This window comes from Lissotriton vulgaris, chromosome 2_2, assembly GCF_964263255.1.
Source record: "Lissotriton vulgaris chromosome 2_2, aLisVul1.2, whole genome shotgun sequence".
NCBI lineage: Eukaryota > Metazoa > Chordata > Amphibia > Caudata > Salamandridae > Lissotriton > Lissotriton vulgaris.
Window position 1 is genome coordinate 215,431,105 of NC_141688.1, and position 23,898 is coordinate 215,455,002.

A 23,898-nucleotide genomic window follows, 5' to 3' on the forward strand; every position below is an offset into this window, starting at 1 on the left:
AGTCGCACAAATAACCAAAACGCAATTACTTACCTGATACAAAGAAATGTCCCAGTGCTGAATCTAGGTATCCAGCACGGAGTTAGAAAAGTAATGTAAAAAGTAACTTACCTGTAATTTACTGAAAAAGCCTATTAATTCCAATGTACTGTATTTGCTAAGTGTTGCAACCTGCTGCAACCCCTGTAAATCAAACAAAGTACAAGTCCTATTGCAGTGTAGTTCCTATATCCCTGATAGGCTCCTCGCATTGGGGTAATATACACTATAGATTTGACATAGGACTGAGGTCAGTATGTCTCTATCGAGTACATTAAACTTAATTACTTGTGTGTACCAGCTAACTCAGAGGTCACTAGAAACTTCTTGAATGAACAAGAAGGGATTCGTTTCTGACAACAGCATAAACAAGACAACTTTGTTTCCCTTAGAGTCGGAACAATATCTTCAGAGTGGGGGAAAAAATAGATTACAGTTTCACTCAGTCAATTGTGCATGCTTAATTTCTACAGAGTTGCACAGAAATTGAGAGACAGGCGTTTCAATAAAATGTTTTATTGAACAGTCATAGGGGCACATGCATCATTATAGTAATTTGCATTTCCTAAATTGCGAAAATTAAGGAATCGCAATTTAGTAATTGCAAAATCCTATGCATCAAGAAATCCTAATTTTTTTTAGGATTTCTTAATTTTCGGAATTTGCAATTCCTTAATTGCGAATCGCAATTTATTATTATTATTATTATTATGTTTCTTATATAGCGCCTGAATCGACCCCCGAAGGGGTATCTCCGCGCTGGCCTTGGGAACCCGTCCTGGCTTTTCCCTGTGAGATAGCCCCTACAGGGCATCCCCAAGGTGAAAGCCAGGCATCCCGCCACGGGGGGGCCGTTGTGGAGATTAAGCAAGCATAATGCCCAGAGTTGCAGAGTGTGAAACCATGATTAGGTCAGGCACCGAAGCGAGAATTATCGAGTCCATGGACATTTGAGCTCAAGACCCTGCCGCGTCGGGAATTGAACACTGGTCCCGGGTCTGACCTCTGCTTCAGGGTCTGCCTGCTATAACCAGTGAGCCACACTTCTCCACTAGGAATGGCATTACATTGATTCCTATGGGCCTAGAGGACCATAGGAATCAATGCAGTTTTGCATTTCTATTTTTTGGAATTCGCAATTTGTTGATGCATTGCAAGGGTGCAAAGGGGGGTCCAAATGTATTTTAAAGTGCATGTTTCACACACACATGTCCTAAGGACATGTGTGTCTGTAACATGACACTTTCCAAAATGCATTTTTGTGCTTTTTTAAAGAATTTTGCAAATTAACACGAGGGTCAACCTCGTGTTAATTTACACTTCCTATTTCAAAATTCGCATTTTAAAAAAAATTGATGCATTGCATTTAAGGAATCGCACAAATGCGATTCCTTAAATGCATTCGCATTTTTAGGAAATGCAAAAAAAAAGCGAATTTTGAAAAATTGTTTCATGCATCCTAAAAACAAATTTAGGAAGCGCAAACGGCCGAATTTACCGATTCGCACCGTTTGCACTTTCTAAATAGGTTGATGCATGTGCCCATTAGTTCATATGCAAGAGATATGAACTGCTACAATCGAGAAAGCAAAGTATAATACGTACAGCGTTAGTAAGATAAAATAATATTGCAATAGCATGGTCTGTAGCTATGAGGTATATAAAAACACATACATAAATAACTAAAATACTCAACTGGTGCTTTTAAAATAATCCTACCCCAGTGTACCTAACCTAAGTGTAGTACGAGGGAAGAAGTAGGTGCTGTTTAGCTGTAGTTTAGTTTAGTTGCGGCTGGTGACATTTGAAAGTGGTGAGCGTAAAACAATTGCCGTACATCATCGCAGCGAGTGAGCTCAAATCACCTACGGTGGTTTGGGGGGGTTCTCCCCTAAGACATTTTTGAAAAAAAGAGTGGGAAAATGGTGCATTTTCAAGCAAATTTGAGAAAGTAGTTCGGTTAATTAAGCAATTGTGAATCTGTTCTAACAAAGACAGTGACTGACAAAACAGTTTATTGCTTGTTCTGCTGATATCCTAATTACATCACCCAGGCCTCTTTGGGAGACCCCCAGTTTTTTCATCCCACCTAAAGCCCTGGACACAGGTTCCCAGTTCATGAAAGTTTCAGGGGCCCAAAGCTGTGAGGGTCCACCGCACTTCAAATATAGAACTTATGCACTAATTGTAGCAGTTTATTCAAACAATATAATCAATACATTGTATGAACTATAGTCTGGCATTGTCCTTGGTTAGGTACAGCGTGGTGAGAATCTCCTGGGAATGCCCGGTGTCTTTTAGGGAAAAGCTTACAATTCTTTATTTACAACAGAGAAACAACAGTACTAGTCACCACCTGGGATACTACAACATCATTTCCAGAAGAAGGACAGCCTAAACCGCAGATCATGTTACCTTAAGCTCGATTTTTCATATGTTTTAAGCTAGGGAAGAAAAAACAGCCCTCACAGCAGCTATTGGCGAATTATAAGAAAGCCAGAACTGAAGCAACACTGAACAGGTGGGCAGAAGAAAAGAGACAGAACAGGAAATGAAGCATCAGAGAAGCATCAGAGAGAGAAAGTGCACAGGAATGGAAAATGAGCGAAAAGATTAAGGGAAGGAGAAAGAGATAATAAGAGCAATGGTTAGCTGTTAATGGGGAAGAGACAGTAAGAAAGCTAGAGACAGAAAAAGAGAGAGTGTGTCAAGGCTGTAAAATGATAGTGTACAGTACTGTACAATATGATTTGCGAAACAAGACACTGTAACACAATGCAGTGAATCTTGTAGAACTCTGCTCACTTTAATAAAGTACATTGTGCTAAACAGTACGGGCACTTACAGTGCAATGTAATGCAGTACAATGTGTGTTAATACTGTACAGTAAAATACAGCACAATACAAGGCCATGCAGCGCACAATACATTGTAAAACAATATAATGCAATAGACAGCTAACAATGCATCACAGTACAATAGTGCATCACAGTACAGTAGTGCAGCACATCACAATAATGAACAACAGCACAATACAGTACTCACTTAATCCATAAACAGACCGCAGCACCGGTCTTGCCCCAGATCGCATCACTGAATGCTAAAGTTATTATAATGGCAAGCAATTTAATGCAACAATGGCAGGTAGTATGAAACAAAGCCACAAGGAATGGAAGACCGAGAAACCGCGACTGGAGAAGGTGCTAATCATGGGTTCTCTGTGAGGTCGCTGCCTGCTGAGCCATATGACACGTTAGGTCGGGCTTGGCTTTATAGGCAACAGTATGTGGTAGCGCTGACATTTCAAGTGGGTGTGTATGTGGTGCAGTGCCATCGGCCATAAAACCAGGCCTGTCCCGCAGGAGGCCTCTTGACATCACCTGCCACCTTGGAGTGGTCGATCCATGTTTTCCCTTCTTGACACTTGGTTGACAAAGGTATATGGATTACTTCCTGTTTAACGCTCGTGAATCACCGCAGTGAGTGCTGAACCTACTGAGATGTGACACTGGTTATGGATACAAAACGAAGAAGCAGAGGAACAACAAGCCGTTGGGCGCACTTGTCTGCCTGTTGTAGCACTTAAGGGCCTACATGAAACTGCTTGAGACTTGCCCTTGATCTACGATCTTTGCAGCATAAGTGTCTTATTTTAATTCATGTGATGCCAAAATGGTTTACGGCTGTTACTGACCCCTCCTTCCCACCCCCACACCCTCCACTTAGTGATGTGTTCGCATATTATCCACTCGCTTCGCTCTTAAGGCTGAGCTTAGAAAGGCAGCATTTCTTCTTCCGTGGGAAGCGAGGCAGCCACATTCTATTCTAGTGGGGTGCCCTTAACACACCCTTGTCTGAGGAGGGGTTCAGTTCTCTGGATCTGCTGCGAACACTGAACCCCTCCTCAGACAAGGGTGTGTTAACGGCACCCCACTAGAATAGAATGTGGCTGCCTTGCTTCTTACCTCAGCACGTTGGACCAGCACCCGTCCCGGCACAGGGCGAACCATGGCTGTGGAAGTCCTCAGTCACGCCGGCATGACTCTGGGGTATGTGTGGGAGGGGGGGGGGGGGGGGGGGGGGGGGGGGGGGAGGGACGTTTAATTTAATGATGAATAAAATTAAAAATATAAACTTACCAGGCATCTCCTCCGGACCAGTGTCGCATCAAGTCTCCTCTCTTCATTACCATGTTAGACGTGGTGAATGTGAAACTAACTTCTGCCCGCTCTTTTGCTTGACTGGCAAATTAGAAGACTGGATTTGACTGGGGGCGGCTACCCGGCTGCATCCTGGCATTTGACAGGGCATGGGGCGACTGTATGTCACCGTGCGGCAGGATCCGATCTTCACACCGCATGCAATACACTAGGCATGCACAGTATACCTAATGTATTGGGAATGTAGTGGCCGTGCAGAAATGAAACTGCCTTCAGCTCACAGCTGCACAGTCCATCTTCTGGACTCCTGCTCTCGCCTGCGTGCGCTGTGCGTACGTTGAAATGCAAACTTTCACCTGTGAAGCAGCTGCCAGCACAGGCTGGATGTAACAGACGAATTATCAAAGATGTCAATTCGTCTGCTTACATTCTTGCTGCCCGAACTGAGGAAACAGTTTCTTTTTGTGTTGCTTGCCTCTAGTGGGGCGCTGCCCCAGCGCCCATTATGGACCAGCCGCCACTGGTTTAGTTGTGCCAAGAGTTGCCAAAAGTTTCTCTAGGTTCTGATCAGCTCCATGCCTTAGAATGAGAGAGGTTGGTATCTCTTTCCCGGGACTCGATCTCTAACACCTCGCAAGGGGAGTCAGAAACACTGGAGCTGGATTCTCGGTGAGGAGGATGACAGCGTCTGGTCAGTGCGTCAGTTAGGGACTTGACTTCCTTCGGAACTTACTGTGGTGAGCTGCGTCATGCAAGTAGGTAGCTGAACCGCACCGTGCCTTGCCATAGCAAGTGAAGGTATATTTATACCTTGAAGGTGTTTAGGAATGCCAGTATTGATGTACAAGTCGGGCATATGAACGTCATGAATGAACCCCTAGGGAATAGATGTTCATGCATAATAAAGGAGTTCTTGGAGAAAATCAATATCCAGGCAAGTCCTAAAGGCTTAAGAGTCTGGTTTTCCAAAAACTCGTTGTGACGTAGAGGATCAGATGTAGTTGCATTTGGTTAGCATGAGCAATGCCTATTTTAAGGGCTGGATTTCTATGCCTAAATAAGGCTAAAGTGAATTGTACAGATATAAGGGCACGATTCAGGAAATCAATGTACGGTATCTAAATCGACACACAACACTATTGCATTTGCAAACTGTTCTATATTCAGCAACTTATTACTGAAAAGTATTTTATGCTTATCTGTGTCTGGCTTGCTTGGTTCTAAATATAAACAGTATATTTTTTATACAAAAACAATTGGCCTAGAGTTCAGTTCCTGAGTGTGTGAATTAATTTGCTGACTGACTGTGTACATCAAATGCTTAACACTGTTCTCACGACTCTACCACAAATAGAGAGTAATGTTCTATCTTACTTTAACCTCTGCCTACCTATGGGGTTACCTGGACTCTATACATACTATACCTCATTTTTGATGTAGTATATATAGAGCCAGTTTTCTCCAATTTGCCTATAAAAGCTACTAGTCATGGAAGGGGAATATATCTGTGTTTGTTCCTACCCCTACAGGACATCTTGTAAACACTCTTGGTGCTGATTGTATCCCAAAGAGAGCACCCTGATGCACAAGTTACTACTTGTGTAACAATATATCTGTAAGAGACATTAGTTAGTGATAGATTCCTTACCTTAGAATATCCCCAGGCGTCAGACTGGATCCGTAAAGTTTTGCGTAGCAGTACCCTTGCGCGTCGGTAGGCGTCGTCTGCGGCTCCGCGTCCGTCGTCGGCGTCGTGGGCGCCGTGATAACGTCGTCGGAGTACTTAGACGCCGCCTCCGCGTGCTGACGTCAGTTCTTAGCCACAGCTTTTCCGCGCCAGAAGCGCAGAGCCATGACAAAAACCGACACTGGTGCCAAGAAACTAGGGCCCTGAAAGGGGATGACCTTAACCCTAGATATCGGTTCGCAGAACGGGGAGGATGGGTGGGTCGGTGGCGAATAGATCTAACCAAGGCTCTCCCCATCGCAGAAAGAGGCCTTGCGCCACGTCCGAGTTCAGACGCCATTCGTGATCCATCGAGCACCGACGGCTGAGTTCGTCCGCCCTGGCGTTCAGAGAACCTGCCAGGTGTTGAACCACCAGAGTCACGCCCTGATGTTCCAGCCATTGCCAGAGACGCAGAGCTTCCTGGCAAAGGGTCCACGACCCCACTCCGCCCTGTTTGTTGCAGTACCACATGGCGGTGGTGTTGTCCGTGAACACCTGCACTGCACTCCCTCGGACAGACGGGAGGAAAGCTTTCAGTGCCAGACGAATCGCCCGCAGCTCCAACAGATTGATATGGTGCCGGGACTCCGCCGGAGACCAGAGTCCTCTGATCTCCGCCTCTCCCAAGTGGCCTCCCCAGCCCTGGAGTGACGCGTCCGTCACAACTACGTGCTCCGGTAGGGGAAGGGAGAGGGGTCTGCCGTTGACCCAATCGCGGTCCGTGAGCCACCACTGCAGCTGTCCCGCAGTGCCCTCCGAGATCAGGACATGGTCGGACAGGTTGCCCCGGTGCTGGGCCCACTGAAACTTCAGGTCCCACTGCAGAGCCCGCATCCGCCACCGTGCGTGATGCACCAGAAGGATGCAGGAGGCCATCAGCCCCAGAAGCCGCAGCGTCAACCTGACCGAAACCCGGGATAACGGGCGGAAGACCGGAATAAGATCCTGTATATCCCGGACCCGCTGTTCGGGCGGGTAAACCCGAAACTGCGCCGAGTCGAGAACCGCTCCGATGAAAAGGAGCTTCTGAGAGGGGCACAGGTGTGACTTCGGCACATTGATGGAAAATCCCAGCCGGTGCAGGAGATCCGCCGTAGTCTGGAGGCGGCTGACGACGGTCTGTGGCGAGCCCGCCTTCAACAACCAGTCGTCTAGGTAGGGGAAGACTGACACCCCTAACCTGCTCAGGTGAGCTGCGACCACCGCCATCACCTTCGTGAACACCCGTGGGGCGCTGGTAAGGCCGAAGGGGAGCACGGTAAACTGAAAGTGCTCGAGGCCTACCGTGAACCGCAGGTAACGCCGGTGGGCCGGCAGGACGGGGATGTGGAAGTATGCGTCCTGCAAGTCCAACGCTACCATCCAGTCTCCTGGGTCTAGGGCAGCAAAGACCTGAGCCAGTGTCAGCATTTTGAATTTCTCCTTCCGGAGGAAGCCGTTGACGTTCCTCAGATCCAAGATAGGGCGTAGGCCCCCTTTGCCCTTCTTGGGTACCAGGAAGTAGTGGGAGTAGCAACCACGACCTACTTCTGGCACAGGAACGCGCTCAATGGCCCCCTTGGCCAAGAGGGCCGAAACTTCCTCCTGCAGGAGCCGCAAGTGATCCCCCGATACGCGGTGGAGTCGCGGTGGCATGGCTTGAGGGGTCGTCTCGAAGGGGAGGGAGTAGCCCCTTCAGACGATTTGCAGCACCCACCTGTCCGAAGTGACTGTGCGCCAGTGAGAGAGGTGATGGCGAACCCCGCCTCCCACTGGCGTCACATGGGCCGAAAAACACGGACTAGGAGGGTTTAGAGGCGGATGCAGGAGTGGACTGGCTCCGCCTGTTCCCACGACCGCATCCACGGCGGTTTCCACGGCCGCCGCCGCGCTGGACGATAGTTTGCGGCGAGTGGCTGGCGGCACGTGTGGGGGCGCCCCTTCCTTGGCCACGAAAGGAGCGAAAGGCACCCATTTGCTGGCGCGGGGCCGAGAGGCCCAAGGACTTGGCCTTAGCCCTGGAGTCCTTAAAGCGCTCAAGCGCGTGGTCTGCCTTGTCGCCGAAGAGGCGACGGCCATCAAACGGCATGTCCATGAGTGTATTCTGGACGTCTGCCGAGAAGTTGGCGGATCTCAGCCAGGCGTGGAGTCGTATCGCCACCGTCGTAGCCATCGCTCTGCCCAGCGAGTCAGTAGTATCCAGTCCGCACCTGATTGAATACTTTGCTGCGTCCCGGCCCTCCACTAGAGTTTGGCCCGTACCTCCAACGGGCACTCTGGCAGCACTTCCGCCACCGTTTCCCACAGAGAGTGGGTGTAACGGCCCAAGAGGCATGCAGTGTTGGAGGACCGCAGTTCCAAGCTAAGGGACGAGCATACTTTCTTGCCATAGGCCTCGTACCTCTTGGATTCCCGATCGGGGGGAGCCGTCGGGAATGCGGTCTGGGAGTTAGAGGCCTGGATAACCAGACTCTCGGGGTGGGGTGGGTGGACAGGAAACTGGGGTCGCCCGGTGCCGGGCGGTGGCGTCTGGCCACGTTCCTATCTACAGGCGAACCTGTAGCGGGCATGGACCAAGTGCCCAAAAGAACGTCCGTCAAGGCCTCATTAAACGGCAGCAGAGGCTCCATGGAGCATGACTGCGGCTTAAGGACCTCAGTGAGGAGGTTAGTCCTCACGGCCGCGACGGGGAGCTCAAGACCCAAGGCCTTGGCAGCCCTCATCAACACCACACCATAAGTCGCACCCTCCTCCGAAGCCACGGTAGGAGGAGAGACGAATCCAGTTTCTGGAGAGGTTTCCAGACCACTGGCCTCCCCAAGGTCTCCTGTCCAGTCCATGTTAACACTCTCTTGTCAGAGGGTCCTCAGACCCCTCCCAATACTCCTCTTCCCCCATCTCCTGAGATTCAGGGTCATAAGTGAATGAGGACGGTTCATAGAAATGAAAATCTCCGAACGGCGTCGAGAGCGGCGCCGATAGGCGCCGTCCCGACGTCGGAACCGAGTGAGAGGAGGCATCGGGGACGGCGCCGGCCGAGGCCGACGCCGGAGGGGACACCACACGGACCGACGCCGGGGGGGTCGTAAGGTCCACCGGTGACGATCCATCGCCCAAGGAGGGCCCAGCGGTGCCCTGCGGCGCCGAGCCCGAAGGCGCCGACGACGCCGGGACCACTGCACCCTGCGGCGCCGGGCCCGAGGGCGCCGGCGGTGTCGGGATCATGGAGCCCTGCGGCGCCGGGCCCGAAGACGCCGGCGGCGTCGAGGCCGAAGCACCCGACGGCGTCGGGGTCGTAGCCCCCGACCCACTAGGGCCCCCAGACGGGTTCGCTGGGCCCGAAGGCGCCGTGGAACCCGTCGGAGGAGAAAGGGACCTCATGGCCATGAGGAAACGCTCAATCTCCTCCGGCGTCGCGTTCAGCCCAGGGACCGGGGGGTATGGAGCCGAACGCGGCGCCCGCGACTCTCGAGGAGCCGCGTGGGCGGTATCACCCGAACCCCCGGCCACGTCGTGCGAGCGTCGGGGGGAGTCAGAATAGCGATGATGTCTCTTCGACTTCTTGTGTTTCTTACCTGACGACTTGGACCCAGAGGAGTGGCGCCGACTCCCGGAGCTGTGACTGCTCCGTCCCCGCGACCTGTCCCTCGACCTCCCGTGGGACCGGGACCTCACACGGCGCGGGGCCGACTGGCGGATCTCGAGTCGCCCGCGGGACCGCTCCCGCCTGGCCTTCCTCGACAGGGCCCGACAGTCAGAGCAGGCCACGTCGTCATGGTCGACGCCCAAACACATCAGGCACAAGCGGTGGAGATCCGTGACCGACATGGTATGGTCGCACTCGTCGCAATGCTTGAAGCCGGGCATCCCTAACGGCACCGTCGGAGTCGTTATAAGACTTCGAAATTGGATCAAAAGATCACAAAAGTTTAGTCAAAAGGTGACTAGGGAACTGCTCTTTCCAGATCTGCGCTGGCTGGCGCGGAAAAAAGAAGAACTGACGTCAGCACGCGGAGGCGGCGTCTAAGTACTCTGACGACGTCATCATGGCGCCCACGACGGACGCGGAGCCGCAGACGACGCCTACCGACGCGCAAGGGTACTGCTACGCAAAACTTTCCAGATCCAGTCTGACGCCTGGGGATATTCTAAGGTAAGGAATCTATCACTAACGTGTCTCTTTCAGATAGGTAATGTACATAGTCTACCACAAAGGTGAGGGTTTTCTCATGTCTGCTGTTCATCGGAAAGTTTCAGGTAGGCATTCTTGAGGTCTATGGTTGCAATGTAGTACCCCTTCAAGAGTGGGATGACTTCTTGCAGTGGGATGATCTTGACCTTTTGGGTCTTCATAAAATTGTTCAAGAAACGGAGGTCCAGGATAGGCTTCTGCATCTGAAACAAAAAGTAGAGTATACCCCTTTGTGACATTATTACCATGGCACCTCCTCTAGTCCTCGATTTTGTAGATCTTCCACTTTTTGTTGATAGCAAATTAGCTTTTCTTATTTGTATATTCTGTTTCATAGTCAGTGGTCTGTGTTCTAACTTTGTGCAATAACTGTCTTACACTGCTGTTGATGGCGATTTCACTCCACTTCTGGACGAAGCCTTCTACAAAGTGTTGTGTCAAGGGATTTCCTGTTGGGGCCTGTTGGCCATGTCTGGAAGGGGCTCTTACAGAAAGATCACAGCAGATTTGGATGCTGTGGCGCCATTGAAAAAGCATAGAACCAGAAGTAGGCCCTCAGGGCCATGGTTCAATGACAACTTAAAAACTATGAAATTGGACTGTAAGCAGGCAGAGAAAAAATGAAGGGATTACGCTGATTCGGATAAACAAATATGGAAATCCAAGATTGTGGGCTATAAAAATGAGATAATTAGTGTTATGGGAGAATATTTTTCAAATATGATCCTTAATGCCCCCAATGCTTCCAAAAGTATTTTTTAATATTTTAAAGAATCTTACCAACCCGGAATGTACAAAGAAGCAAATACCTCCCTCTCAGGAATTGTGTAACAGCCTAGATAACTTTTTTCATCTTAAGATCAAAGCTATTATTGACGAGTTAGGGGAGGAGAATGAGCATTTGATGCATGGAACCTCTGACTCTGTGGGTAGTGGTGATATGGAGAAAGAGGTAAAGGACGTTCCTACTGACCACCTAGATATTAAAAGTGAAAATGCTCTAACCGGTTTTGTGCCCCTGAACTTGGAAGAATTCTATAAAGTAGCACATGGCATTTCATCAGGCTCCCCCCTTGATCCCATCCCTCATATAATTTGGAAGACCTTTGACACTGAGCTGTTACCTACGCTTAGGTGAATTTGTTATCAGTCCCTTAATAGTGGCGTAGTGCCGTGGCAGTGGAAACTAGCTTTGGTAACTCCCTTGCTCAAAAAGGCCTCTTTGGATCCAGAATGTCCCAAAAACTATAGGCCGGTTTCTCTTCTGCCCTTTCCGGCCAAGATTATGGAGAAAGTAGTCAGTAGGACCCTCTTCAATTATCTGGAGCAGCATAAATTGTTGGAGGAGACTCAGTTCGGTACAGAGTTGGCCCTGGTTACCGTGATGGATGAACTTTGGTCGCGGGCAGACAGGAATCAGGCAGTGGTTCTTGGTCTGCTTGACCTGTCTGCCGCGTTCGACACGGTTAACCATGGAACTCTGCTGAGCAGGCTGGAGAAGATGGGGGTGAAGGGTTGCGCCTTGTAATGGTTCCACTCTTTTCTGACTGGTCGAATGCAGGCGGTGTCCCTTCCTCCCTATCGGTCAGAACTGATTAACATCACACATGGGGTACCTCAGGGCTCGGCTATCAGCCCGATACTCTATCATATATATGAAACTGTTGATTGCGGTCGTTAAAAAGCAAAGGATTAACATCACAAACTACGCCGACGACACGCAGCTCATCCTCTCATTGGAGGGTGAACAGTCCACCTCTATTGAGGAGTTTCATTGCTGCTTGCGGAACACAGCTCAGTGGCAGAGGGATAATTCATTGCAATTCAATGCCGGTAAGGCAGAGGTTCTCTTCTGCTCTGCGGACAGAATTCCCTCAGTGCTGCCTAGTAATTTTTGGCCTGGTGATATGTAAACTGCAGTGAGACCAGTGGAGAAGGTTCGTAACTTGGGCATTAAGTTTAACAACAAGTTGAACATGGAGGCTCAAGTTTCTAGAACGGTGGGAAGCTGCCATGTGATCATTAGGTCAATACGTAAAATTCTTCCTTTCCTACCTCCTCAAGCACGGGCATTAGTTGTACAGAGTACAGTCTTGAGCAGACTGGACTATTGCAATGCCCTTTTGCTTGAAACTCCCAAGTTCCTTCTGGACAGACCGCTTAGAATTCAGTCTATCGCAGCTAAATTTGCTTTGGGCTGGCCGAGACAGTCTTCGTCCTCCAGGGCCCTCGCAGAATTACACTGGCTACCGGTAGGACAGAGAAATCAGTTCAAGTCCCTCTGCCTTGTGTTTAAAGCTCTGAACGGGTTGGGCCCAGTTGTGTTGCAGACGAAATTTGAGTGGTATGTTCCAGCTAGAAACCTTCGTTCCGCCTCAGCTAGATTAGTCAAGGTAGCTAGGTTTAGGAAAGTCAGAACCGGTGGCAGCACCTTTACGGTAGCAGCGGCCAGACTTTGGAACAGACTTCCTTAGGAATTAAGACAGATCAGTGATCTCCTTCCTTTTAGAAGAAGGTTAAAAACTCTTGAAAGGATAAGGTGATCAGGTGTTGAATCTGATCAATCATACCTTCTAAAACTCCCTTACAGCGATTGGGTGAGATCACATCATTGGGAGAGCCGGACTGGATGCCGTTTATAACATAAGTGCCCATGGTGAGCAGATCTTGCCTCTCAGGAACTTTGAAACCGGTCAAATGGGGTTTTGTGGCAGGATCATTCCTCACTATCGGATGTTTAGTTGTCGTATTATCTACAAAAGTGGCATGAATTATACCTACTTTCTTCACAAAAAAGTCAGCGATATCCTCATAGCTCATTGGAGCAGGTGTCTTGGGCCTCTAGTCGAATAGGGACGGTGAGTTCTTTGTAAATAGAGAAAATTTCTGTTGTCTGGCTTTTTGCAAATTCAATGCGTTCCTTAAAATGAGCGCCTTTAGCTGTTCTTATGAGTTTATGATATAATTTTTGTTCTTCTTTATACTTCAGCTTGTCTTCCGGAGTATAATTTTTCCTCCAGCCACGTTCTAAATTTTTACATTTGGCTTTAGCCACTTTAAGTTCTTTAGAGAACCAGGGAGCAGTTTTAATTTTTCTGGTAGGTGGCTTGAATGTCCATGGTGCTACTGTATCTAGAGTACTAGACATCCATGTTTCATAGTCATCCCATGCCTTCAGCAAAGTGTAACTAGGCTGAGGAGGGTCTTTAAGTAGGGCAGATTTAAAATCATCCTGCGTGAACTTCCTCCAATCTCTGCGTTTTTGAGGCATGGGTTTGGTCATTCTTCCTTTCTGTTGGGCAACTACTACCTCAATAGGGATGATGAAATGATCTGACCATGTTATTTGAATCGGAGTGGCGACTGTGATACCCTCCCAATTGGCAAAAACAGGGTCTAGGAGATGTCCTTGGTGATGCCACGGAGAGGTAGATTGAAGTTTAAACGTCAAGGATTTAAGTACATCTACCACTACCTGTGCCTCCTTACAGTTAGGATCCTCAAAATGGAGGTTGAGATCTCCCAAAATAAGAAATTTCTTATAGCGTAGTGCAGGCTGAGTTATTAGCTCTGCAAGTTGATTGCTGAACTGAGAGGACTTGCCAGGAGGAGTCCATTAATAATAAATTTAGGATTAGCTCTGATAGTGAAAAAACCACCTTAACAATTGGGTAGTGTGGCCTTCTCTAGGCTGCATTGTAGGTTGCTTTTATAGATCATTGCCAATCCCCCCCCTTTCTGCTTTTCTCTATCAATTCTTAGCAAGTAGTAGTTTACAGGAACAAATTCTAAGGTTTCTGGTGTAGAGGCATCATCCAACCATGTCTCAGTTAAAAAGAGCACATCGAGATCCCTATCTGATATCAAGTCCTGTATCTCCAATTTGTGCTTTTTCATAGATCTACAGTTTAACGGTATTAGTTTCATATTGAGTGGCTTCAGCTCATCGTTACTCCATCCACGGGTGGTAAAGTGGCAGGTATCGCAATGAGGTGAAGAAGAATCCACTGACATGGTGTGGCGACAACTATCTGCGACCTTGGGGCGTAGGGCCAGTAGCTCATTAGTCGTATAACAGATAGGTTTACATTCATTAATGGCAGTGGAGATGAAAGGGGCAGGGGTCCCGGCCCTGTGCCCCGGCTGGCCGCGGACGGGCGCAGACGGGCTTTCCTTAGACGCGCCTTCGGCGCGCCGTCGGCGTGCCCGCTGCGCCCGCCCGCTGCGCGGACGGGATGACCTACTGTTTTTATCCATGTTCGAGGAAAGTGGGAGGAGGGTGGGAGGGAGGAACAACTCGACCGGCAGCCTTACCCTGCTCAAGATGGCAGCCAAGGAGGATCGAGCAAGCTAGTTTCCAGCGCCTAGCAACAGCAGCGCTGTAGCAGGGCAGGTCAAAGAGCAGCCTCGGAGCGACGCAAGTCTCGCGCCGAGGTGAGGAAGGTAATTAAAATATAAAGGCTAAAATATTTACAGATTTTAAAAACGTTATTTTTAATTCAATAACGAGCTATCAGTGATTTTTTTTAAAGGTAATCACAGAGGAGAGCAAAAGAACCCCCGGCTTTTGCCTCAGGGGAGAAGTAAGCAATACAGCGCGGGACACTAATAACACCCTTAAGTAGCCTGGGAGGGTGGGAGGGAGGAACAACTCGACCGGCAGCCTTACCCTGCTCAAGATGGCGGCCAAGGAGGATCAAGCAAGCTAGTTTCCAGCGCCTAGCAACAGCAGCGCTGTAGCAGGGCCAGGATGCCGTCAGATGATAGAGCGCTTTACAAATGAAATAAATAAATACAAATAAATTGTCTCTTTCACATGGCTCTGCCCTGCTGTCTGAGCAACAAGAGGTACTACCACTGTGTGGTGGTGCTCTTTTGAATGGTCTATGGCATGAACTGGTCTGTGGTGTATTGAGCTAAAGCCCATCATAAGTGCCCCTGCCCTTTGCTGTGTATTTGTTCTTCTCAATTTGTTGAAGGGAATCCTCTACTGCCACTACAAATATGGTTTCTCCAGTAAAGCGCAAACTCATTACTAATGTTTGTATATCCTGTTTAAAACGTGATAGTCTCAACCAGGCATGTCTCAAAGTTAGTATCAGTACACATATACATATTAGCTGTGTCTGGTGTATCTAGTGTAGAATTCAGTAGTTATTATAGAATTCAGGCAGGTATTGGCAATAGTTATACCCTCTTGTATTATTGCCTTTGCTCTCTTTCTTTATTGCTATGGGAGATGTTGCATGAGGTCAACAGTCTTTCACTGCTGATGCGCAAATCTGTTCAGGAGGTCCCTTGAGTTAGCAATGTAGCATTGAGTGGCAGCTGTTTTTACTCTTGATACTTGTTGATGGAGAATTTGAACAATACAAATGATTTAACTAGGTTCCTGCTCGGTTGAATCCCACAAAACTTTACAGATGTAAAATGACCAAGAGCTAAGCCGCAGCTTTAAAGACTGCTTTATCTACTGTAGATAAATTGTGAAGACACATGACTAACTGCTCTGGATGTGATGTGTCTGTTCCATATTTTGTACACTTCTGTATGAAAAGTCAGACTCAAGAATTACTGAAGTTAATTGGTAAAAAGCACAACCAATTGTGTTAATTCTGAGGCCCCTCTTGACCTCCATTCTCGATCCTCACTGTCCGATCTTTTCATGAACCGTAACAGACGAGCAGGTCCTTTTAATTATCTGAAAGCTGCCCATTAGCCATTGTTTATTATCTTTAGTTCCGTATGCCTTTGGAGACCTGAATTTATTAGACAAAAACCATAGCCTCATATTATGCAAACTAGTGCCAAGAAGTTAGATTTGTGCTGTGGGCTGACATCCGTTTCTTAATTCTCTTTCCATGCCCAAATCATGATTGTAGTTCATTCGGAAAATATACGTGCATTTGTAAGTATGGGACCTAAAAGGAGCTCATGAGTAAAAGTAGAACTACTCTGTATTATTCACTGCAATTGGCATGGCTACACCTTCTTAAACCTTATTCTCTTGCTAGCTGCACGACAGAACAGGTTACTTACATTCAGTAACGCCTTATCTGGTAATGACAGGACCTAGCCACAGATTCCTTATCTTAGAATCCTTCCCAGGAGCCAGACTGGATCAAGAAATGTTCCCTGTAGTTACTCTACGCATTGGCAGAGTGCGTTGAGCAACTCTGTAGCGATGTTGTCTCCCGGATGTCATGTCAACTGTGGTAATATAAGTACTCCCCTGAAGCACGAAAGTCAGTTTCTTTTGTTACTATTTTTGCGCTAAGAACGCGGAACCACTTAGAGAAACAAAATCCTGCAATCGTGTGCCAAAAAGGGGAAAATCTTTCCGCAACAAGTACAGTATAAAAGAGCAGCAGTAAAATGCAAGGAGGGAATCTAAAGAAATAATGGGGCCCACAGTTTGCAGAAGGGGGCTGGATAGGTGGGTAGAAAAGGAATCTGAGGCTACATCCTGCTTTTACCAGATAAGGCATTAGCAAAAGTCAGTCATTTTTCCATCTGATAGAGACTTCAAGCCGCAGATTCCTTATCTTAAAATCAGATGCCCAAGCAAGACCATCCTTAGAGAAGGGGCTACAAACTAACTTCACCAAAGGTCGCCACATAGGAGTAGCTGCTCCAAAAGATAGACAGAGACCAGACTATGCGAAAAAAATGATAGGTGATGCAAGAGGCTCACCGTGAGGACTGATCTCCAAGAAAGACTATTGGAGCCATAGGAGGCGGAAAGCTGTACGACTAAGGACAAGGTATAGAACTAGAAAAAGAGGCAACCCAAAAGAGAAGGCAACCAAAGATCTGGGAATGCAAGGGGACCAAGTACAATAGTCCACAGAGTCCACGCCAAAAACAAATGGAAGGCCCATAAACCTGCTCAGTTGCAGCAACACGTAAAACGAATACAAAGCTCCCAACGGTCGACAAGGACACTATCCTGAGGAACAGATTTCGAAAAAATAGAACTCCAATGATAGAATGATGGATAAAAGAGAAAGAACAATAAATGCTAAAGAGCATTGCTAGGAAACAACAAGAATGATAAATGAAACCGATCCTCCATTGAGAACCTTTAAGTATATAAGGCATCCTCTGATAGAATATAACAGAGGAACTCACTGAGGAGAAAGGAGGAAACAGACAAGTGCAACCAAGAAAGCTGAATCAGGTCACCAAGAAGGGCGTATGAAAAATGCAGTGATGCACACGGTATAGAAGGCCAGACGAATGAATATCTATATATATATATATATATATATATATATATATATATATATATATATATATATATATATATATATATATATATATATATATATATATATATATATATATACACACACACACACATATATACATACACACACACACACACACACACACACACACACCATTATACACACACACAAACACCCACACAAACCCACAGACTCATGCCTCGGCACTACAACAGAAGAGTGGGGATCAGCGGTAGGCAACAAAGGCGAGAGTGCCAAGACTGAACGCCGGTGTCAAGAATTACCTGTGGATGTCTAAGGTGAATGACAGCGCTTTGAGAGCCCCGCCGGGTGAGTAGTGAACTTCACTAATCCCCAACTGAATGACGTACGCAGGAACGGCTCCAAGTACAGACACGCAGTCGGGCCCTAGAACGCTTAGGAGACCGAGGTAGATGAAAAGACTTCAAAAACTGACATTCATGCAGTCTGGAATCACCACTGGATCTTCTTCAGGAGCTGGTGGTGTCGGTACAGGGAAGAGTTCAGCGCACGTCTTTCGGCCGGAGGAGAAGCTTGTACTGTTGTCAGTATGGGGCCCGAAGTAGATACCACAGGGTCATATGGTGCCAAAGAAGGAACCACCAGAGAAATCTGCAGTTATATGTATTCATCGGAAATGTGCAGAGCAAAACCCAACAATCACAAAATTAACTGAAGAGAAATTTAAGGAGCATTACCTTTTAATTCATTCTGGCTTTCTTCTCTCCTTTTCTCAAGTTCTTTCCTATCATAATTTAACTTTCGTAGGCACATAATACCACACTGTAAACTGTTCCTGTAAGAGAACAAAATCCCATGTCAATAATCAATCATTGATAGGCTGCAAGTCTGTAAAACTGCTTAAATTTCATACTAAATGTACCTGTGAAAACTGTCAACCATTTTAAGCTGTCCACGTAGATCTTTTTTTGTTAAGTGATCCAGCATTCTAGCATCCACTAGGCATTCCATGAAGTAGCTTCGGTACTGAGGTAACCCTAAACTTGGTAACCACTCATTGCCGATCCACTCATGATTCATATCACCATATGCCAAGGTCTAACAACAGGGATAAAAGGACAAACATTAGCAAACATTTACTTTGAATACAATAACTAGAGAATTGCAGGACAAGTTCACTACATTATTTAAGAGAATTATTTAATTGGATGAATTTTTCACTCAAATGTGCACATTACAAGAGAACCTTACAAATGTTAGTCATTTGCACTAAAAGAAATGGGCAATTCTGCATAAGCACTGTTTCTGTAAGTCTGTGACATAAATACAACTGCCATTGTGCAAGCTAGGAATAAGTGAAACTGCCTAAAATAAACACTCAGTAAAGAAGGTACATAGTGAGCTGAATACAGTGATGTGGGGTGTCCATTAGAAAGTGTTGTGGAAAGGAATACACATCGTAATATATAATTTATGCAATTGTGTTCTGAGACTTTTGTAGTTTAAAGTTATGTCAAAACAATGTTTTTTGCCAGTTTATCTCATAATTTGGATGATCATGCCTTTTGAGTGCAAACCGTGTTATGCTTTAATAATTAAAAAAAAGAATATAATTTAACGGAAAACCTCAAACCAAGACAATTATATAAGCAACTTTGCTCATGATCATCTTAAGAAATGTAATAACTGCAGGGCTCTTCACTACTGTCCTACCGAGTCAGCTGATACACATCTCTTCATCAGGTTGAGTGAGACAACCGACAACTTTATTGCGCCTGGTATTAAAGTGAACAAATAAAACATAGCACTTTGACAAATGCGGAAATAATCTTTGACATTGAATAATCCATTAAAGAAATTTTAAACTCGCATGACTAAAATGAATATAATTAAAACTGTTTCCTTAAATCTACTTAGCATTTACCTAAACCCTATTTAATTTGTCTACCGAGTGGGCAGAGGGTATTTACAAGGGATACCGCTTACTCTTGTAAATAATACTAGAAGCGGTAACTTTTTGAATTACACACATCATGAAGATCAAATTGAATGTGAGTACAATTGAGATGTTTTATCAACCTTTCAATTAAGTCTTGGTAATGTAGGAACCCCTATAACATAAATGTAATGTTGTATATTCAGGCCCACTGGAATGCCTCGATTCTGCGGTCGTAGCCTTCTTCACATAATTATAGATTTGACACATTATTATTATTATTATTATTATTTGCTGTTTTATAACGTGCTCCATTACTCCAGGGTATCCTGGCGCAAAAGAGGAAAACAAGCAAGTGGCCATCTAAAGGAAAAATAACACTAATAGGCTGTTCTAAAAAGATGAATTTTTAGTGCTTTCTTAAATGAAACAAAATTTTCAGTCAATCTCAGGGAGAGGGGAAGGGCGTTCCAAGTCCTAGCTGCGACAACAGCAAGCGAGTAGCCTCCTAGTCGTACTCGCTGGAAGCGGGGCACACTCAAGAGGTTGCAGCCTGCTGAACGTAGCGGCCGTGTGGGGACATATCGGCTGTACCTTTTTCTTAGATAGGATGGTCCCATGTCATGGACTGCCTTAAATGCTAAAGTGAGAATTTTAAAAGTTATCCTTTAAGCAATCGGCAGCCAATGAAGTTCCTTTAGGTGTGCTCTCACGCTTTCTCTGCTAGGAATGTTATACAGCAGCCGTGCTGTCGCATTTTGGATAATCTGCAGTCGGGCAACTAAGAAAGCTGGAGTGCCGCTAAAAAGAGAGTTGGCATAGTCGAGCCTAGATAAAATTAAAGCTCTAGCAACCGACTCTCTAGCTGATGATGGCAGATACGGGAAGAACTTTCTCATGGCTTTTAGAGAGCCAAAGCACACAGCAGTAAGTTTTTTTTATGTGTGACTCGAATCTCAGATCCTCTCCAAACCAGACTCCCAAATTCTTGGCAGCGATAGTAACTGAGCCTGGCTGGGGAAAATCAGACGGCCACAAGAGGTCTCTGAAGTTGGATGGAAATTGGCCATACAGCAAAATTTCTGTCTTGTCTTCGTTGCACTTCAGCTGTGCAGCTGCTAACCAGTTAAACACAGCGGAAAGGCACGAACGGACAACCTCTGTGTTAGTTGCTGCATCCTTCCAGGTAAATAAAAGCTGCGTATCATCTGCGTACGCTATGATTTTTGCTCCCATTTGTTCGGCAAGCACAATGAGGGGGGCCATATAATTGGCCATATAATTCATCGTCTGCTGCATAATCTGCAGATTTTAACCCCCCAAAAAGTTTTTCAAGCTGATCGGATCAAAAGTTATTCAAAATATGGCGACTTGTTAATGTGCAGTTGAGAGCCCTTCCTAAAAGTAAACTGGTCATCTTTCAGTTGCTTATGTCTGTATTTGGTGGTTAAAATGGTACTAATCAGGTGAAATCTTTGTCCAGACAATATTATCATGAGTAAAAATAACAAAAAATTTGTCACATTATCCCGCATAACTTGCCTTTTTGTGCTGCATAATTAAGTCAACTCAGCCACATAATTTGGTGCTCCCCTGCTCCATTATTGCAGTGGCTCAGGGAATATTTCTACCTTCAATATGGTGTACAGGCAAGCAGGGCAATGGACAATATTAAGAGAATAGACAATAACCCTAGTCTGTAAAACAAATAAGCATTTGGCTTGTCTCTCCTTGTATTAACCCTAGGTACAAACTAGGAAATCATTCCAAGTAAGCTGCATGGTAGATGTAATAACTCATTAGCGTTAATTAGTATTTTTTTTAAGAATTTTTTTTAAAACTCCATCAAAACGCAAACAATGATCAGGTTGAGCACATGCAGCAATTAGATTACAAAACTAAAAAACAACAATACACCTTAAAATTTCAATCAACTCATTCTATTTTCATCAATACTGTCATGGGCCATGTTGAATGAAAAAACTTTGAGAGCACAATCATTGGCTGCACTTTAATATTGGGATGGTAAACAAGCAGCTGAAATTACAATTTCGTCTTTTGTTTTTTGAATCTCTATTTCTTTTTTAAAAGATTCAAACATCATAATCCCCCCAGACCCCCACCAACAAGGGCATGTAGGCCACACACACGTTTATTACAACAGATCCCATCTTATGGGTCCGGTCAGGGTCAGGCGTCGGTGGGTCAGACAGTGTTCCTCCCAGGGTATAAGGTCCGAGGCTCTGTCTCCTTATTAGTAGGGGTTATCCTGTCCTACCCCAATGTGGGTAGGCATCTTCCTTCTTAATCACCCAGCCTCTTCTTTCCAGTGCACCAGTTCAAATCCTCCTCCCATTCCTGCAGTGTGGGTGGAGTGGGAGAGCCCCCAGTGTTTCAAAATATCCCTACAGGCCACCATCAAGGACAGGTTAGATAAGAGTAGGATGTAGCGGTCCAGCGTATGTTCGCCCCAAATTCCCTCTGTGACTAATTGGGGCAAAAGCTTCAACTCCTCACGCAAAGTCTCCGAGATTCGTTCAAAAACCCTTTCCCAGCAAGTCACCTGCTTTGTACAGTCCCATAGTGTGTGTTATGTTATGTTATATGGGATTTGTAACGCGCACAATTACTCGAGTATCCTGGCGCGATGTGGTTTCAGACATGTGACTAGAAAGAGAATTAATAAGCCTGTTTAAAAAGATGAGTTTTGAGAAGCTTATTGAAACACCCGAAATCCTGGGTGTGACGCAGCACGACAGGAAGGGCATTCCATAGAGTCGCTACTTTGACTGAAAGTGACTGGCCGCCCATCCTAGAGTGACAAAAGTGTGTGGATATAGATACCTCTCATATAGCATCCCTTGAGCCTCAGATCATCCTGTGCCCGACCCATATGAAACAGACTAGTCCTGGCATAATATGCCTTATGTAGGATTTTTAACTGGATCAGCTGATAACCTACTCGCATCGCTATGTCTCTAGGGTACTCACACACCTGAGTCCAGTCTTTGTCCTCTGGTCTGTGCAGATCCCCTCACATTTTTCCCATAATGTCTATTGAGGGAAGGCTGTTTTGTAATAACGTGCAGCAGACACAGGACCCTGCATGGCCCATAAGGTGAGTACCTAGTTTTATGGCTTATCCTGAGAAGTCCACTTGTGAGACCTGAACCGGATTGTGAAACCGGCCCCAGAGTCCATCAGAACCTCCCTCTGCATGTGAGAAGGCATTTCTTTTACTGAGGCAAGTGGAGCTGTATGTTTGGGAGCTGCTGGCACATAATTAGAAAACAAATACTTTATTAGAGAAACACTTCACAGTTTCTTTGCACGTGACCTCACTGTCCTTTCCGCCAGAGTGCTTATTCAAGGATACTTTCCTTTACTATTGTTGCGTTGTCACAGATCCAGTGACTTATACACTGATTCATCTTCTTCAGAGCGTATCTTAGCAACAGGCAACGCTTGTTAGTTTACCGCGTATCGTTGCCAAGCACTGCGCGGACACGCACAGCTTAATATATATATATTTTTTTTACAGAGTTTTATATAGCGCCAACTAGACCCGAATCGGCTATCAGAGCGCTTTATACATCAAAAGTTGCATTACATGAGGACACAATCATTTTTTAATTAGGCACGGGAGATTAACTGATTTGCCCAGAATCACAGGATGTTCAGCGTCATTGCCGAGACTCGTACCCAGTTTCCCAGATTGGAGGTCGACCGCCATAGCCGTTAGACCAACTGATCTCCCCTCATTCCGCCAGTTTAAACTCATTTACTGCACTGATACGTATAACTTTATACTTGGTGCCACGTTTAACTCATTAACCAAGTTTGCTCATTTGTTTTCTGCCAGCAACACAAGCTGAGAGGCACAGCTTTACAATGTTCTGTAATTGCGGATTGCAATTTGGTGTTTAAACAGCGTATGCTCATTATTCATTTGTTGTCTGCTAGCAACACAAGCTGACAGTCACAGCTTTACAATGTTCTGCAGTGCTGATTGCAATTAGGCGTTTAAACAGCGTACTGTTATTGCTGAAACTCATTTTGTGCTGCATCCTACATTCCATCTGCTAATCCTACGCATAGACAAGCATTATTCTAGTTTGTGTGCACCGTTTCCTGTGATATTTGTACAACAATGGTGTAAAATAGTCCAGCTTTTCAGCCTATTATCTTGGTGGTAGGCACACCTTTCATTAATTACCAAAATATTTTGTGTGAATATTTTGTATTTAAGTTACATGATGGCTTCCCACAACATTGCTGCACCTCCTATGTTTTTGGAACATCCAGGCCAACCCTGCACGGGTGGGAACACTGGATACAAGCTTTTATTGCTTATTAAGAAGCTATTGGTGGTGATGATTACATAGGAAAAAGGAAGTTAGCCATTTTGACACAATCTTGGAGTAGAAGGTAGACATTTTTTAACGACTCTACTGATAGATGACAGGGATGTGGATGCTGAATCGGATGAGGAACGAGATGTTTTTTGAAAATTATTTAATTGCATTAGAAATTAATTTTGGAAAAAAGTTAGTGTGGTAGTTGAACGCCACAAAATGTTCTCCCGTTCCCAAAACCAGGGTGAGTCAATTGATCAGTTTGTAGCTGTACTAA

General features: G+C 46.0%; 1 protein-coding gene across 10 annotated transcripts in view; it reads right to left on the reverse strand.

The window, feature by feature from the left end:
- The window catches only part of PPFIA1 (PPFI scaffold protein A1), a 922,132-nt gene that overhangs the window by 183,085 nt on the left and 715,149 nt on the right, over positions 1-23,898 (reverse strand). For all 10 annotated transcript variants that reach the window (XM_086959570.1, XM_086959566.1, XM_086959563.1 and 7 more), the window contains 2 exons: positions 18,253-18,428; positions 18,068-18,165 (listed from right to left, as the gene is read on the reverse strand). In XM_086959570.1, the coding sequence (XP_086815696.1) occupies positions 18,068-18,165; positions 18,253-18,428 (274 nt within the window). The remainder of the gene's footprint in view (positions 1-18,067; positions 18,166-18,252; positions 18,429-23,898) is intronic.